Source organism: Oxyura jamaicensis, chromosome 1 (genome assembly GCF_011077185.1).
Source record: "Oxyura jamaicensis isolate SHBP4307 breed ruddy duck chromosome 1, BPBGC_Ojam_1.0, whole genome shotgun sequence".
Lineage (NCBI taxonomy): Eukaryota > Metazoa > Chordata > Aves > Anseriformes > Anatidae > Oxyura > Oxyura jamaicensis.
The window spans coordinates 89,923,962-89,942,665 of NC_048893.1; the positions used below are offsets into that span (position 1 = coordinate 89,923,962).

At 36.1% G+C, this 18,704-nt stretch overlaps 1 protein-coding gene across 4 annotated transcripts in view; it reads right to left on the bottom strand.

Annotated features, from left to right (window-relative positions):
• CBLB (Cbl proto-oncogene B) overlaps positions 1-18,704 on the bottom strand; it is a 137,280-nt gene that overhangs the window by 49,195 nt on the left and 69,381 nt on the right. For all 4 annotated transcript variants that reach the window (XM_035315062.1, XM_035315061.1, XM_035315064.1 and 1 more), the window contains 4 exons: positions 8,385-8,541; positions 3,999-4,120; positions 1,865-2,002; positions 283-370 (listed from right to left, as the gene is read on the bottom strand). In XM_035315062.1, the coding sequence (XP_035170953.1) occupies positions 283-370; positions 1,865-2,002; positions 3,999-4,120; positions 8,385-8,541 (505 nt within the window). The remainder of the gene's footprint in view (positions 1-282; positions 371-1,864; positions 2,003-3,998; positions 4,121-8,384; positions 8,542-18,704) is intronic.

Genomic DNA, 18,704 nt, shown 5'->3' on the forward strand with positions numbered 1-18,704 from the left:
ACATAAACCTATGACATAAATAATGAAAAAAAAATAATAACCTTTAATATCTTTCTCATGCAGATGAGTCTTAGAATAAGCAAAACTTTCCAGGGCGTGTCACCGTTAGCTCTAAAGTTTAAATGATTACTAACCTGTTCTTCATCTAAGCTCTTCTATCAACAACGTATTTTCATTCTCATTCATTCATTTTCACATTTTAATATAAGCTTATTAGCACTACTAGATGAGATGGTAAGAGAAGCGACGATCACAAAGTAACTGATAAAACGTGCAACATACCTGTGTGACCTTGATGTGATCATGTGGTGTGGGTTCACATAAACCTGTCAGATCAGGATTATAACTTCGTCCATCTGGGAACAGATAGCTACATCACAAAAGTATTAGTATAAATATGTACATGTATTTAGCTTTATTAGCTAAATAATATCTATGACTTTTTAAAGGGACAGAATAAGTTACAGCAGACATTAAATAAAGTGGTCTTTCCTTAGCCATCTTTGCCATCTCTTGGGAGCAACTGAGCTGCTACATGTATATATTGTTACATACTAAAGACCATTTATAAAAGCTCTGGAAGGAAGTTGACATCACATGTGTAACTACCAGCAGAATGCATCTGAGCTTTAGTAGATAACCTTTTTTGGGTAGCTTGATAGAATAATATTTTAGATCTTCATTTTACAGTGAGCTTATATTCGCATATGTTCCTAGTGATCTCACCACCGGCAGCACAGTGGAGCTCAGTGACTCTATAGACAATTTCAACCAATGGAGCAGAACAGACGTTTGAATTGTGAACATCTGTATATTACGACTGAATCTACACTGAGAATCTGAGGTCCAGACTGGACTTTAAGCAAGAACAGTTTATTTCAATCTTGTGGGAAATTAATAATAGCTTAATGATATTATGGAGTTGAAATTGAAATTTATATTTCAAAAATTGAAATTGAAATTTATATTATCTCTAACTTGGAAACAGTTTCATGAAAGTCATGTTGTAAAGTAGCACCATGATAAAATTATATTTAAATAGGGTACAAAAACTTCACGAAGCATTAGTATTCTCAGCTTCAGTTTTTGTTCATCCAGTTTTAGTAAAGAAAATTGTGTAGTAGTAGTATTACCATAGTAAGTGTGTATTATTTTATACGACAATATCTACAGCACCTTGATATCTTTCAAAATATGAACTTATACCTGAAATAAAATTACTGGACAAAAGCAGACTGAGAAAACTTGGATGTTTGCAAAAGAATTCTCAATCTTTTTTTGAGGACTGATTGATTTCCCTGTTTGTTTTTTCCATTTATAATCATGTGGCTATATCGAAATATTTAACAGTGAAAGAAGATTCTGACACTGAATATTTTTCTGTTACATGAGCCAACTGAGTAAAAAATGCACTTCTCCCTATAAACTTAAGATTCTCTTATAATTATAAATCTTTTCAGTAAACTATTAAAATCTGAAAACTTTCTGGCTGCACATTATATAAAAAAGCAATTACATAACTTTTAGATCATTGTCCCGAGTTAGACACATGAGTAACTGTCGGTAGTAATTGCTCAATAAGCTTAAGTGCATTTGTGACTCTTACTGGGAAACTATGAATGTAACAGCTGCCCAATTGTATTTTCTCCTGGAATTTATCCGATATGTCTTTGGTTAACTTTGATTAATGGAATTACCTGGAAACAAGAATGGAAAGGATGGTCCTTAATCTCCAAAGGAATGCCAAATACCATATAGATATATTTTCTCTTTTAAAGATCTTTAATAATTACTCATCTGAAGCATCAGAAGAACGAGGGACCATGATTTAATACCCGTGGTAACTATAAGAACTTGTACTTACAATCCTTCCCGGCTGCCATCAATCAAAGCTTGAAACAGAGGCTTATTGTGAGGTATGGTCTGTAGTATGTTCCCATCACCAGTCACATATCCAATGGCCCACTGCCCCAGGCGAGTGCAACTCAGTCTGAAAATATAGCTTGATAAAAACAGGATGAATAAAAAGTCAGTTCTAATCAGAGTTTGGTAAAATAAGCATATAACTTTAAATAAACCAGCATCTTTTACACTGTCAGTTCCTCATAAGCAGAAATAGGCTAACAGTAGCTCCCTACACCCAACTTTTCATTTGCTTGTTTTTTTATTTCTCAAAGTGAAAGATTCACTTTCACCGTGAATAGTCCTACTACATACATATAAACATGCCCATAAACCTTTTCAAGGACACTGTATTATATTAACTCCCCATAGCTACAACATACACCCTTTGTGCACAGAAGCCAATAATCTGAATGAATGGAAGGTTTGTTGAGGAAATAGGAAACACCTTTAAAAGAAACAGAAACGTGAATGAAACTTTTCTACTACCAGTGTTAATTTTGTATGTAGCTGAGCTGATCAACAGGATGCAGGAAATACCTCTTTTACTTCAGAAAATACTAGATAATACCAACCCAATTAGACTTACGTTTAAATACTTCTGTGTTTTACAGGTGGTATCTGGGAGTATACATAATGCAGACAGAGAGCACAGTAGGAAGAAAAGATCTTCAACAAGAATGTTGGGTATAATTATTTCTTCTTACTAAAAAGCCTAGTCACGTGTCAAATGCAAAAATCTCATTCAGAAAAGCATCCCACAGTGAAATGCCATCAACTGACTTTTATATTACCCAACAGTTTTCCTTAATTATATGTCAATATTTTATTTCCTTCCGAACAATTTTAAATGAGAAATCTTATCCTCCATGAAGTTTGGCATGGGTCTTGCAAACTTCAATAGAGCCAGCATTACATTGAAGAAGTAACTAGTTTCTATTTGAACAGAATTTGTAATTTCCAGGATATTTTAGACTAATTAAAGAAGCTCTTTCACTTAATGCCTCCCCTTTATCTCATCTTCACTTCAAATTCAGCGTTTCTCCTAAGCAACTCAGAAAATGATCTTCTGATATCTAAACAGAAAGTTATTTTAAAACTAACTCTCTAATTACAAGGAACATTAATACATCTTTGAATAATTTATATTTTACTTCTTTTATAATCACAGAACCAGAATTAATAATAGAGAAAATACTAATATAGTGACCACTTTAAAAACCAACCTAGCAATCTAAATTCCCTAACATCTCTTATGAGTGCCAAACTAAAATCATTATTGGACTGGAACCAGGAGATTCTTACACACGTACTTGGAACAGACAGGTGACTTCACATACGGTTTATTTGCTAAAAAAAATAAATAAATCAGAAGAAACCAAGTACAGAATGTATATATAGTTGTCTCAAGGTATTTCTACACTTCTCTAACAAGTTTCAAAATGACAGACTCTAATTATGTATACATGTGGTCTTAAAACAAATTCAGAGACCTAGACATTAGGAAACAAAGCTTGAGAACTGAAAGGTAAACCTAGACTACAACTAATTTTGCTTTACTAGTGAGTAACAGTTCAACATGTTTTGAAAAGTAAGTTATATATTCAAACCTGAGTTCCAAAAATGCATTCCTTGTCACACATAATTCAGAAGAAATAAAAAGCAATGAAAACACTTTTTTTTTCCTGTTTTCTTGTACTTGTTTATATTTACACGTGCTAATAAATATTGCTTTACTTCATAGAACTGTAGAGGCATTATGATGTAAAACATACATCATGGTTACTAAACTCCCAAGTCTTAAAATCTATAGATTAACCATTTTCTGAAACTGGCCATTCTGTCCATTAGTATTAAACTATTAAAAAATAAAAATAAAACATTTTCATATAAATACAATCCCAAATAAAAAATGTAAGAAAACAACTTACTACTACTCTGATTCACCACCTAATCAAAAAGAAAAGGTTAAAGAAGTACTCTTTCAATATCACAATATAAGAATCACACATTATAGAAATATTGATCTAGGATAACTATGAAGCTCTAGAGACAGCAAGATTATTTGGAAAGCAGTAATCAGCCAATCCTCTCACCTCCCAGGCTTAGTGCTGTATTTCTGCAACCTCGCTTTCACTTCATCATATGTCAGGAATGCCATATATCCAGGATGTGTCACAGCTAAGAAGTTCCAATTCCTTAAAATTGAACCCCATGGCTAAAAAGAGAAAACAAACAATTAGATCCAGCCAGTTAACTACGTATTTCTAATAAAGCTCCAGACAATTCATTAAAAAGACCCAAAATGTTTAGGTTAGGTTCTGCTGAAAAGTATACACTTTTGGTTAAGGTCTAATAGTACAGAAGACTGTTCTACATATTCAGCTTTGTTGCAAGGATTGCTTCAAAAAAAAAAAAAAATGTTTCAAGAATCACAGAATTAACTAGAGTGAAAAAAAAAACCACCTTCAAGTCCAACCATCAACCTGACCTACTAAGGCCCATCACTAAACCATGCCCCTTAGTGCCACATTCCCATGATCATTATATACTTCCAAGGATGGAGGCATAAATAATACCTCCACCACTTCCCAGGGCAGCCCATTTGAATGCTTAACCACCTTCTCCATGAAGGAATTCTTCATGATATCCGATCTAAACAACCTCTCCAGCAGAACTCAAGGCTGTTTCCTCACATCCTATCACTTGTCATCTCAGAAAAGAGACCAACACCTTTCTCACTGCACTGGGGTGCACTCACTCCCCTCATCAAGACTGTTGATACAATTGTTAAACACAACTGGCCCGAATACTGAGCCCTAGGGAATGCAACTGGTGAACAGATAATGGTTTTTAAGACCTTGAATTTACATGATCTCCTGTTTGTAGCCACATGAAACACTAAGAACAATGTTTAGTGAGAACCTGCAGAGTACAGCTCTGGAATGATTTAATCAAAACCCAACTAAGCCTATTGAGTGGTTCTGAGGCACTCTCATAGGTAATGGTAAGTACCACTAAGACATGAAGCCTAATAAAAACACTTATTGGAGCTGTCATTCCTTTTCTTATTCTCTACTTACTGCTTTCTTCAGTTACAATAAAGATATTAAAGTGAGAAAACAAAACAAACATCAACAGCAACTCTATTGACCTGAATAACAATTGCTTCAGAAAACTTGGTGAAACATGCCTGATATGCTATTAGTTAAAAGAACACAAAATATTTCTTTACTGTAAAAGAAGAATGATTTTTAAGGAGTGGATTAATACAAACTCATTAAATGTTCATAGCCATCACTGGAAATACAAGAAACTGCCTCTCAATGGTTTAGAGTATTTTTGGTTTTAATGTATTTCTCAAAATATCAGGGCAAGAGAAGTTAAGCAACACAAGAGAAGAAACTTGTGTTCTTGTGTGCCCTGCAAATTCCTTTTCAAGGGACTTCTAAAGGCTAGTAATGCAGAGATTAAATGCTTTTTTAAGTGATGCACTTGAGCAAAATGTTATAACAGTAATATCATATTCAAAATATCAAATATCAAAATCATATTGTAATTATGATACATTTCCTAGGCAAACCCTAACCATTATTTAAGCATGCATGAAGACTTTTACTTCAGAATGAATGCCTCTTCAAATCAGATACATGGAATGGAACAGTAAGATTTCAGCACAGAGGCCAAAAGAAACCTGCAAATATGAAAATTTGTACAAAACAAAGGAGAAAGAATTGCTATCACAGATGCAACACCACATCTTACCAGGTACTCTACATATTAGGTGAAGATGGATATGAGGAGGCTTAATCACATGAAAAATGTTTGTTACCCTAACTAAAGAAAAAAGGGAGCTGACTCTTCCCCTTTTGCCACACCAACAATGATACTTCCTCACAAAAACACAATCTTCCAATTTTGTGGAATTAAGTAAAAAATCATGATCAAACATTCAGTACTCTGAAGACTTTTTGGACTGGTAATATGTGCAATATGGTGTACATTAAATGGTTCATAGTGTACAGTAACAGTATATTATTTCTATATAATTATTCCTATATAAGAAACATTAAAAAAAATACATGCAAATTCCTTGGTTGATTACAACCATCAAGCTTTTAAGCAGATAGTATCTTCCTCTGATGCTTGGACTTTCTACAGAGCATCCCGTTACTGCTATATGAAGACGATCTGACAGTAGGACTGAAAATCAAAGGGCAAGAACTTGAATGTATTGCAAAAATTGAAATTTTAATATGGAAAAGATTGGTATAAGATTTGTTCTCCTAGTGAACTATTTTTGCATAAAAGGACAACCTCACTGAAGATGTTAACAGTGATGGAATGAAATTCCTTTTCTTCAAAGCATCCACATGTACTGCCATGCTAACTTATCTCTGGTCAGAGAAACTGCACTTAGAGTTGTGCATGCATACAAGGGAGAGGCAGGGGGAGCAACTTCACTTTTAGAGGATCTTCACAGAAAGTAGACTTGCTTTCTTCTGTGAATAAGCATCATTGTAAATGTAGCTTTTCTGTAACAACCCACAGTTGGCAAAACAGTATTTTCATTACTTCAACAATTGGGATTTTCTCTCCGTGGGTGTATGCACACACAGTTACGGAAGCAGTTTAAAAACTCAAGAAGTAAAATGTAACCTCTGGGAGAGATTCTCAGACCAAGTTCAGTGCAAGTTCACTTGAATACTTACACAACTATTGCACAAGTTGGTAATCAGTTTGGCGAAAAATCTCTCTGCTTCTTTGTTGAATTTAAAGTTAATCCTAACCAGTTTTCTTTACTTACATATATCAGTACTGCTGATCCCCTTTTCCTAGCACCAAGCATGGTAACAAATGAAAAGAGCAATGGCCTGACAAAGAAGCTAAGCAATGTAAATTCATTGGCATACAAATCAAAGAAAAAAAAATCTCATTTGAGACTTCTGTCCTGAAGTTTAATGCAATGTACAGGACTCCACAAAAGGCCAGAAAAAAAAAAACCAACATACTTCTCAGATCACTCACTTGTTTAATCTTATAGTTGATGCACAGATTAAAACAAAAAACAGAGGGAATCAAATCCTATAAAAAAGAACCTTGAATAAATGCATTTCATAGTAACATAATGTTGAAACCAATAGGCCTCTGACATTTTGCAGTGAAGTCTTGAGATCAAGATTTGGGCTTGACTAATCTGAAAATCAGATCAGATTGCCAAATAATGAATAAAAGGGCGAAACTTTGACAGAATAGAAATGGACCCAAGGCAGCGAAGTTCAGGCAGGAACGTCTGATCATATCTGCACACAAAGAGCAAAGCTTAGGGGGATTTTGCTGAACACAACATCAGAGAACCTCCCGAGTTTTATTCAAAGCACTATAACCTGCATGACTTTGTTTTTAAAACTGACCAAAATATGTGGTTAAATTAGAGAAATTACTTAGACCTTAACATTTTCAACTTTGATACAGTTCTGACTCAGAACAGAGATGTGATGATCAAAATCAAAACTCCAAACTAAAACCGTTACTCACCTTCTACCAGATCTTAGTATCAACTTTGTAATAGCCCCCTTTCCCAGAAGAACAAACCCAATAAAGCTAAACAGATTATCACAGAACACCATGGAAGATGGAACAAACATATGGCCAAGTCTTTGGTGTAATATTGGTAATTTGAACATATCTCCAACAAGGTAAAGAATGACACACCAGTTTAGCACTGTAGGGGGGTTAAAACAAACAAACAAACATAAACAACCAATTAAATATTTAGATACTTCATAGATTACTATACACAAAGTAAAAACCCAAAGTGACAAATTCAGAATCAATGCATCTAATACAGATGCAAATTAGCACAGCCTTCTATATTGACTCAAATACTCAAATAATGTCTCCCTTAAAGTATGTTCTGTAGAAAGGGCACAAGGTTATCAGAGGCATGTAACATTTATATGAAATAAGCTTGCATGTATGTTATCTACTGACAATAATACAATCAATGTTATTCCCACAGATAGTCCCTGATTATACATAAACAGTAGAACATTAATTTTTAATGGTAAAAAATTGTCAATTTTAAAAAAGAAAAAGAGTTAGGCCTACACTTCACCAAATAGAAAGTCCTATGCAACTTTCTTGATGTGCTTGTAGAAACAATTCATCTAAGCATATGTATCTACAAAAGTACAAAGAAATAAACAAATAATATTTAGATAAGTACCTGAAGGTCTACATTTCTAGGAATGCATTTAAGAACAGTGCAACATATGTAAGCAGCAAACACAAATATATTGTGATCATATATGTATGTGCAGGAATGAAGAAGGTGCTGTTGGATGTCTTTTTCAGAAGTCAGTTATTTGGACATAGATACTGATGCCCTAAAAATCCAAATTCCTGACCCCTAGGTACTAGTGACTCAGGTCACTTAGGTTCTCGAAGTCAAACAAATATCTGAAATTTTCAAGTCTTACCTGAAATAATCTAGTGAAGATATCAAACTCAAAAATTGAAATGTAGTCATTGCAGGTCAAGTCAATAGTAGATTTAAGAGCCATTGCTTCCAAACCAGAGCTTATCTGATGAACTTCATGAAGGCACTGCCTGAACACTTTCCATGGCACTATAGTTCTGTGAGGGGGGAAGTAATAAATTTAATAAAACCCCATATTTAATACCTTATTTAGACAGCAGAGATTGACTTTCGAAGTACTGGTGCATTCATTCAGTTTCACAACAGACAGAGAGAATCAAGTTATCTGAAAGGAGCCTAAGGAAATGAAAGAATGGTATATCTTCCCTTAAACACAGTGGAACAAAGTGACACTTTATTTTGCAATGATAAATATTCAAGCTTCCTTAGGACAACAATAGAAAGAACACTGTGGAAAATGAAATATTCTACCAAGCAGGTACGGCAACCAACCTTGCACCTTCTCAAAGTTAATGTAAGGACCACCTCTGTACTTGGTAAGGAACTCCCTTCTTCACAGGCTCACTTCTCAGAATGATAAGCATCAATTCAGTATCTACTGCAGTAACATTTTTTATAACTTAGACTCACAAACACTGACCAAGCAACTTTCTGATAACAACCATCCAGATACCACCACCACTAGGTCAAGGTTTGTTATAGCCCATGATAGTTACTTAAATATTAGAAGACATCTTCTCAGATCTTCACCTTCACCTACACAATGGGGAGCATATTCAGAGAGTAGTGAATGTGGGAAAGTGTGGGAAACCAGGATAGAGAGTAAAATTATCTTCCTCAATACAAAGCCACAATCTGTCAGACTCAGTTTCCATTTGCATAATGTAGTTTAGTTATTTTGCCAACCAGGTGCTTACATTTGGAATCCAATATGACGCTGATCACGTGAAAGTACTCAATTTTATCACTCTCAAATCTACGAGAAACTTTTCACTAATAGCAAATTTTTTTCTCGTGTTATTAGGATCAAACCCATATTTTGAAAAACCACAACACATTCTCTTGTAAAGGTTTTGCCTCGCACTGAGGGCGAATGATATGGTATTTAATCATATTTCAACTAACCAATATATATCCATCTACCAATATATAACTATTTTCAGGATTTAACAAGTTCTCACGCATTCCTAGTAATATTTTTAATGACTGCTAAATGTCAGAAGATGACAACAGACAGAGGCCTCACATACTCATCAAAATCTTCTTGCAATTTTTATTAGTTTCTATTGCCTTATTTTTATATGGGTCAAAATACATTATTGCAACTTTTCTAACTATTTCCTTATGAGGGAATGCATATTACTTGGTACTACAATACTGTGCAGAAAAAGACCAACTGTATTAAGTTGGTCCTGTACAATAAATATTTTGGAATTAAACTATGTTAAAACAAATAGCAGTTCGAAGTACAACACCAAAGACATGCTCCTGTATTTCTACTGCATCAAGCATTCATTATATCTGTAAGAGCAAAGTCTAAATGTTATTTGGAGGCTTACATTAAGAAAGTCATAAAGGATAAACTGCAAAGTTTAATAGATCTCAGCAGATACTTTCATCTGTGTACGAAAAACAGGAAACCACAAAGAGCTGAAGAGAGATACCACATCAGATGCCATTTAAGAAAAAATGCACATCAAATTTTGATTATGGTAAAGAGAGAATGAAATGTTGCACTAAGTTCAGAGAACAAAATTGGAAAACTTAAGTGCTTCTGTGGTGTTAAAGTTGTCTTCGTTCAAGTGCCTATTGTTTATTTAGTTCCTGTAACTGTGGCTCTGAAATATCTTCTGAATCTCTCTGTAAACCACCTGAACAGCACTAGGATCACACTGAAATGGGGTCAGAGTTAATTAACCCCCAAATAAAAAATATCCGATAATCTAATGGGAAAGACTTTAGCCATTAGAATTTAACGTTAAGAACTGCTTTTTCATGCCTCGCCTGAGACAAATTCATGAAAACATGTTAATTAGATTTGATCAATAAGTAGAATCTTTCACCATCTCTTCATTAACACTCTGTATCTTCCCCCAGACCCTACCAACAATGGAGAAAACGCACAAAAGTCTTCAGGAGCACATTTTTTTTAGAGCTCTGCTTTGGCTAAGATAGAAAACAGATGTTGGAAATGAGTGATTAGCTAATGAAATAACATTTAAAGTTATTTTGTGGGATTTCTCTAAGAAAGAGTGTCCAAAAAATGAGGTACCCCCTATTTAAAATTGAATACGGTCAGCCGAACTGTTTTATGCTGAACTTTATAGAACAGGTCTTTTATCTTCTGCTTTGTTAAATAATGGTGAGAACTGCTTGTCAAAACAGGTTAATTCCTATTTCTCAGCAGCTACTTTTATACAGCTCTCAGCCCTAAATACTTTGAGAGAGCACCAGCCAGGGATCATTTCTCCCCATGTCTCTCTTCAGTTCATATACACAAACTGCTGTGCTCTTTTCTGATCTCACAGACAGCACACGCGCACTCCTATGAGGGTGTTACTGAACCTTCACAAGGTCCAGGATTCTGCAACATCCTCGTATACTTCTGAAGAACTGAAACCAGGTGACCTTTTAGGCACACTGAAAAACACCCTCTGACAGAGAACTAGGAGAGGGTTCACTCAGAATTCTTCCCACAGTGATGAAGGAGTGAAAGAGTCTTTTGTAGATGTTGCATTTTTGTTTGAATGAACATTTCACTGCTGCTATTTTCTTGTGATTTAGGGAATGTACAGCCTTTGAAAGGCACCTTTTCATTATTTAAGGTTATTTTAATTTGGAGAGTTATTTTAATTGTTTAGGGAGGGAGTGGAGGGTGGCAGGGGCAGCAGGAGAGGGAAGAAAATGGGACCAATCAAATCAAAGTTTGAGATTGGAACCATCCAAGTTAGAAGCACACTTATAAAGTTGTTTAAATATATAAAGATTTTTTACCAAAAAAATGCCCTTACAAAAAGAAAAAAAAAAAAAAAAAAAACATGATGAGATACTGCCTGCAGCATTCAACTCCTGAATCACAGAAAGTGTCTGCTACAAATATTTTCCATTATTTTTGTCCTTGTAATATTTTTTGTACCATGCTGTAACGATACCCTGCACTAGAGGCTGGCAGGTATCCTGCAAAATGCCCAGTGCTATTAGGCTGACCTGCGGACACTCGTCTAGGAAGAAATGAGTTAGTCAGTTCTGCTACAGCTCTTCAGAAAGATCTGATACGACAGTCCTGTAACATTAGTTCTCTATAGAATTAGGTTGAGTAAGTGCACTCAGTATTTCATTTATTTAGTTGTAATGACATAAGCCACCACTTGCAGTAGAACGCACACGACTACAGCTGAGTGACTGCACTTGACTCAGTGTTTGATGTCTAAAGTTAATGTATCAATTTAAAGAAGGAATATACAAAATAAATGATCCAGATTTTTTTTTATTTCTGAAAAGACTTCCTGCACGCATCTAATCTTTCTTAAATCAACTAAGCTATCTGTATCCTGGCATTCATCTTGGGGTTGCCTTCTTATTTCAGCCTCTTGTCAAAAAAATAAGGAAAAAGCCATTTCCTCTCCAAGCCTCTCAAAACACTAAAATACTAATTAAATTACTAATTCTCCACATTTTTTCTGCAATAGTAAAATTAGTAAACATACTTAAAGAATAACAATTAATTCACGAATGCTCTGATCAAAGTGCAAACCCTTTAAAAACGCTTTCATATAGGATGGTATCTATTTACTATTATTAACACAAGTCAAAGAGTGGTGTCAGTCAAAATTCTCAAAATACAGTATTTTAAACACCAACCACACAATTTCCATATGCCTAAAGGAGAAGTATTAGAGTCCAGCACGTAATTTTCAGGCAATTTAGCAGAGGAACTTAGGTCCTCCTTTCCCTCCTGTCCCGACTATGTGTAGATGGGATTTTTTTTTTAAACTCTTTAAAGTAACTGCATTATTAAAAAGAAAAAGACATTAAAATAAACCTGGAGAGGAAGTAAATATTTTCTGAGAGCTTTCAGAGTACAGTGAAAAAATGCAGCTATTCTGGAAAGTCAAGTGACACTGCGTCCATTTGAACTACATCAGACCACAGTTATGTCTAGAAACGTAAACATATACCTGTGTAACTTACAGTGAACACTTCTGTCTCCAAGAGACTCTCTCAAATGTTGCCAAAAAACGTAACGTGAAAAGGGCATTACTGTATTCACAGCAAACTCAAAAATATTCAAGCAAATACTGACCCAGATAGAAACAACATTCTTAGCACATCTGCAGTGAGCAATGTGGATTTTAGTTTATCATCACTGAACAGAGCATTTTCTTATGTTGCTTCAGTTTTAAGTGAGAGGCCACATATTTTCATTGCTTCGGAGCTGCAAAGCAAACAACTGACACACTTGAGAAGTTCAGTCCTAAGGGAAAAAAGGAATTCTGCCATATCATGCCAGTACATTCGTTAGATAGTGACATCATGCGGAACAAATATAGACAATTCTAGCGTGAGAGAGGAGAAGGTAAAAGGGAGAAAATGAGCCTTAGGAAATAGGGAATATACACCACTTAAAATATCCACTTTCAAAGCCGCATAACTGGACATTGCTTGTGAGAAAGCAGGTTAGCACTTCCTTAAGGGACACAGTAAGTCTGCATTTCCTGAAGAGTCCCTAAAGGGATACATGTATCTACGTATTTCCAATTCTCATCTCCAACCACAATCCAAAGCTCTTGCAAGCTTATTCAGCTTTAAAACATTGCCTTTCCTGCCTATCCACCAAGAATCTGTTCTCCTGTCTCATAATCTTGTGCATCAACTATTGTAACTTTCCTTCTCTATCCTTCGTAAATGCAATTTTACCTTATTCTCAGCCATCCGGAATAGCTGTGAAAACTGCTGTCCTAGTTAATCACATCTTGCATCTTTCTACTGACTAGGTCTTCTCTGTAATATTATTTATCTTGCTCAAACCTGCTGATATATTTGTACGAAAAAAAAATAGGGAGATGTGTGTCTCTCTGTCTCTTAGGGAATGATACCTTCTGCCTCTGGCTCAGTTTTTTAAACAAGGGTACCAACAAGCATATTTCCCATGCTGCTTATTAGCTGAGGAAAAAACTGTCCTCTAAAAGCTCCATTCCCTGTTTATTTCCTTCTCTTTATAGTTTTTTTTCTGTTGCCAAAACACCTATCCTTATGGTGATAAAGGCTATGACACTCATATCAATGCCTCTTCCTCTTTCCTTTGTCTGCATCTTTTGCTTTCTCCTTACATTTCAGTTCATACTCAGATTAGAAGCTCTCTGGGCCAAGACCACCTCCTTCAGTCCATATTTTTACAATGTTCAGGCAACTGGGTGGCTCTTGGGCACTATCGGGAGCATAAACAGGAAACCAAGTAATAAATTAAGGGGATCAACACGGTGTTAAAACCAAGCTTATCTGAGGTCTCATTTTCTGACAGCCAAATGTTTTCAAGTCTTGCATTGTGATCCACGCCTGTTTAACTGCTTCTCTGAACCCAAGCCACAGAGGCTATATCAGTTCTACCCTGAGCCAAACAGCACTGACCACCAACAGAACCACAACCACTCAAAATTCTAGAGTATCAATCTGAAATACCCTGTTTAACTGCTACTGAGAGATCAATAGCCACATTTTCCCCTAAATTCCAATGAAAACAAAATAAATGTTTGAGGCCTAAGCTGGAAAGAAAAAAAAAAAAAGTATTGGAGCTTTAAAATACTAATGTGTTTGACCCTATCAGTGAAATAATTTCCATTCCCTTGGAAACTAAGAGGTAGGGAGGCATCAGTGTATCTGACAACAATAACAAAAATGTTCTCAATTTTTTAAGGTTTCACAATGAAGTGTAAAACATTAGAAGATAAAAGAAGTGGTAGAATTTTGGAAAAATGAAAATCTAAGAACATTGACATTTTGATGCTGATTCATTCTGCAACATGAAGACAGCCACAAATCACAAATTTCAATAGTTACAAAGCCCTGCATGACTTCACCATAGCTTACAAATTCAGGGGCTGGAAAGATCTGTTAGGTCATCTCACCCACTCTCCTTCTCAGTTCAGGATTGCTCCCAGTGGTATTTTGCACGTTTTTACTCAGAATAGAAAATAAGTAGAAGCTGTAAGGTGCTATTAAAATGAGTGAGGAACTGGGGAAAATTAACATCAAGCACTATACAGTGATAAAATGCAGATAATGAAGAAGTGATCAGATTATGTTTTATATGCATATTTACAACCCTCTGGGGATTACTAAAATATCTGTGAACGAACATAACTGCTGATTACATGCCTTCCAATTTCACAGTTCCATTTACCATTGCTGTTTAGCTATATATTTAACTATCATTTGCCTCAGCACAACTATAATGGTAAACCCCAGATAGAGATTCATTCCACTAAAACCACTTGCTCCAGTAACTGCATTCCAGTAACCAGTACAAAATTAGCTCACACCTTCTCAGTCTGACCACTTTCCTGCTTTTGACACTACCAAACACCTCCTTGGTATGGATCTTAACCTAAAATCTTGACCTTGGCTTTGGTGTAAAATTTATCCCTTAGTTCTTTTTCAGACAGTCCTTGTATTTTCTTTAAGAGCCGGTCTTCTTCCTCATAGCCCATGAGCTACGTATGCTCTTGGCCACTCCAGTCCTTCAGCCTTTGGAAAGTTCTTGCTCATTGCTGGCTTTTGTTTTCACAAAACTAATCCAAAATTCTTTCTATTCCTTTGTATCCCTGACAATTTTTCTCAGTCAGCTTCCTTAACAAAATCCATACACCAAAACTCTCCTGGGCCTTCTATTTGGAACCCGTTGATCTCACCCCCTAATTTGGATACATACTTTGCCCTTGCAGAGAATCCAATTCTTCCATTTCTTCCTTCATCACACTGCTCAAATCCATTTTCTCCCTCCGGTCCACATTATCAAAATCTCAATCTCCCATCTTGGTTTATCAGTCAGACCCCTCCCTGAAACAGCTAAAGCACTTATTAGTACTTTCAGACCCCTTCTAAATGTCTTACCACTTCTGAGGTTTATCCTTCTCCTCTGAAACATAGAATCATTAAAGTTGGAAAAGACCACCAAGATCATTTGGTCCAACTATCCACCTACCACTAACAAATCACTTCCCTAAACACCATGTCCAACCTTTCCTTAAACACCCCCGGGCCGGTGACGCCACCACCTCCCTGGGCAACCCGTCCCAATGCCTGACTGCTCTTTCTGAGAAGAAATGTCTCCTCATTTCCAACCTGAACCTCCCCTGCCACAACTTGAGGCCATTCCCTCTAGTCCTATCACTAATTACCTGTGAGAAGAGGCCAATCCCCAGTTCCCCATACCTTCCTTTCAGGTAGCTGTAGAGAGCAATAAGGTCTCCCCTGAGCCTCCTCTTCTCCAGACTAAACAACCCCAGTTCCCTCAGCTGCTCCTCACAGGACTTGTGCTCCAGGCCCTTCACCAGCTTCGTAGCCCTTCTCTGGACACACTCCAGGGCCTCGATGTCCTTCCTGTAGTGAGGGGCCCAAAGCTGAACACAGCACTTGAGGTGCAGCCTCACCAAAGCAGAGTACAGGAGGGCTATCTCCTCCATGGTCCTGCTAGCTAGCTATGCAACACTGGAAAACCTCAGCCTATTTAACATTTTATTTCTTTTGCACTCTCAGCCTACATAAGCGCTGATGATTTCCACTATCAAGTTATCTGCATCTCTCACGAGCACCATAGCATTCTCTAGCTACTGGCATTATCCACAAGTTTTGTAAAACTGAATCAGAAATGCAAAAGTTGAGGAGGGATTTGAAAGCCAAGAATTTGTGAAGTCATCTCAGCATACTGTTCTGATGGAGCCATTCAATTCTTTTGCTGAGATCTACTTTTTTTTCTACAGAAAAGTCAAAGAGCACCTACATATGCGATCACTGGAGACTTTCAATATGCCTAGCTATTTATTCTGCTAATGAGTTCAAAGTCATGCGAACATACACCTGACTTGTTTTAAACACTAAAACAATGACTGCATTCTATGATACTTATTAATAACAAGCTGAATAAACTTGAGTTACAGCAGCAAAATTTTGCAGAAAGTGTCCAGACAGACAAATGTAACGAAGCTAAAAAAACTAGAAGTTCCTCATTCATTGGGGAAGAGTGGTGAAAGAAATCAGATACAGGAGGAGAAAAAAAAAAATACAAATTGGGCTCTCTGAGACTGTATCTTTTGGATTTTATTCCTCAGCAAATTAAAACATGTTGCTTTTTCTTGTACTACAGTTTATCCATCAGAAGCCAAGATCCAGTGAAACTTCTTATTCACACTCTATTCTTGAGCAGAATTCCTTACTGACCTCAAAATAATGGCTGCTGTTTTGCAAACAGGTGAGGAGCCCAGACATGCCCTATAAAATAGAGATGCATCCAGGGAACAAGTAATAGAGTTCCTCCCAGCACGTCTGCATTTGCAGTATATAACTCACCAGACCTGGAGGTTTAACAAGACCCTAGGGGCCTACCCTCAGGTCGTTAGGTTAAAAAACGGATTTTATCATTTGTTTGCAACACCCTAAATCTTGATGTAGGCTTTATTTTTAGGTAAGTGATACTAGCCTATTTGCAAACTAATTTGTCATAACAGGCCCATTGTGAAAGATGTTGCTCAAAGGCATACCTGCCATATATTTCTAAATGGATTAGAAGACAATTAACATTTAAAAAGCTTCAGGCATTTTGTGTAATGAAGAGATTAAATGTAATGCCAAAGAAAAAATAAAAATCTTTTCTCATCTGTTTATTTGTCATACATGCTGTTACATGCTTTACTTAAGCACAATTAACTAAACCTGAGATAATGCCAAGGCTGCCAAGTATATAACAACCCCTCACTGCTTTGAAGACAGGTAAATAAAACAACTTCAATTTATTAGAAACGGTTGTTATTTACCTGAAGTCTGAAATCTTTATCAGTCTGAAAGAGCAGCAAATGGCACGGCAGAACTCAAAAAGCTTCCAGGCTATACTAGATGACCAGGTTATGTATATAATTAACTGTACATCCTAAAATTGTCTTGATTCCTGGGCATTTTTGGTGTATGGATGCTTTAACACACACACAGACACACACTAAAAAGTACACACAAAAGGTGTGGGGTAAGGGAGATGGGAATAGCAAGAGGATTAGTACTGAGAATTCACATTTAAAGTTGCCTTTTATGAAGAAATTTAGATAAGCGGGAAAAACTGAAGCGTAAAAATAGGCACAGCAAGAGCTCTTGGGGCCCTGAAAAGGATTAGAAAGAAACACTCCAGGAACTGAGTCAGGAAAGAAAAGAGTCAAGCCTGAACAGACAGGCAAAGGTAGAGCTCAGCTGTTAGAAAGGCCGACAAAATTGAAAAATCCTTCTTACCAACCTTGTTCTGATAATTTATTTATATGTTAGAGTATCCTACTATCTGACACCTCAGGTACCCGTCTACTGTACCAGTTTCCAAAGAAAACTAGCAGGACCATAAACTTGAAGAGAAGCACTTGAATCTCACATCGAAAGTATAAGACAGCAGAGATATACAAAGAGGAACATAACAGTGAATAGGGAAGATGATGAAGCTGGTTAAGATCAGGCAACTGATAGCCAAAAAGAAACAGCAGCTTGCTGTTAAGATGTATAAATCCATATGATAGAAATTGAACTTGTGATCAAGACAGCAGGGAAAGGTCATTCAAGGACAGAGCCTGACAGGAAAAGAGGACCATGAGGAGATGTAGATTCTAAGAGCTGCAAAGAAAAGGGAAGAGAGGAAGAGAAAACCAAGACACTGAACATCACAATCAAGTCATTTTTTGAACTACTTTTTTCACTTATTAATAGATACTTTATTTGATCTCCCGAAGATCAAAATACGTTGAAATTTAGAGGATAATCTGAAAATTGACATGGGCAAGACAAAACATGGTTGAATTCCTTCCCTTTAACAAAAATAAGATTGATATAGTGACTCAATCACATTGAAATATTATCTACATGGGCAAGAAATTTGTTAGAAAACTAAAGTTATCAGACTATGCTATTAAACCTAAAAGCTGGAAGCTAGCAGTAGGTGTGTTTAGACTAGCAAAAAAAAAAAAAAAAAAAAAAAAAGGAAATGAAACTTGTAAATTCACACTGAAATGTTACTTCTCAAAAGTGCCAACCTACTATGCTTGTATTCTATATAAAGAATGAAAGGCTAAATTTAAAGAGCTGCTTTTGCTCAGAAAGCATAACAGATGGTTAT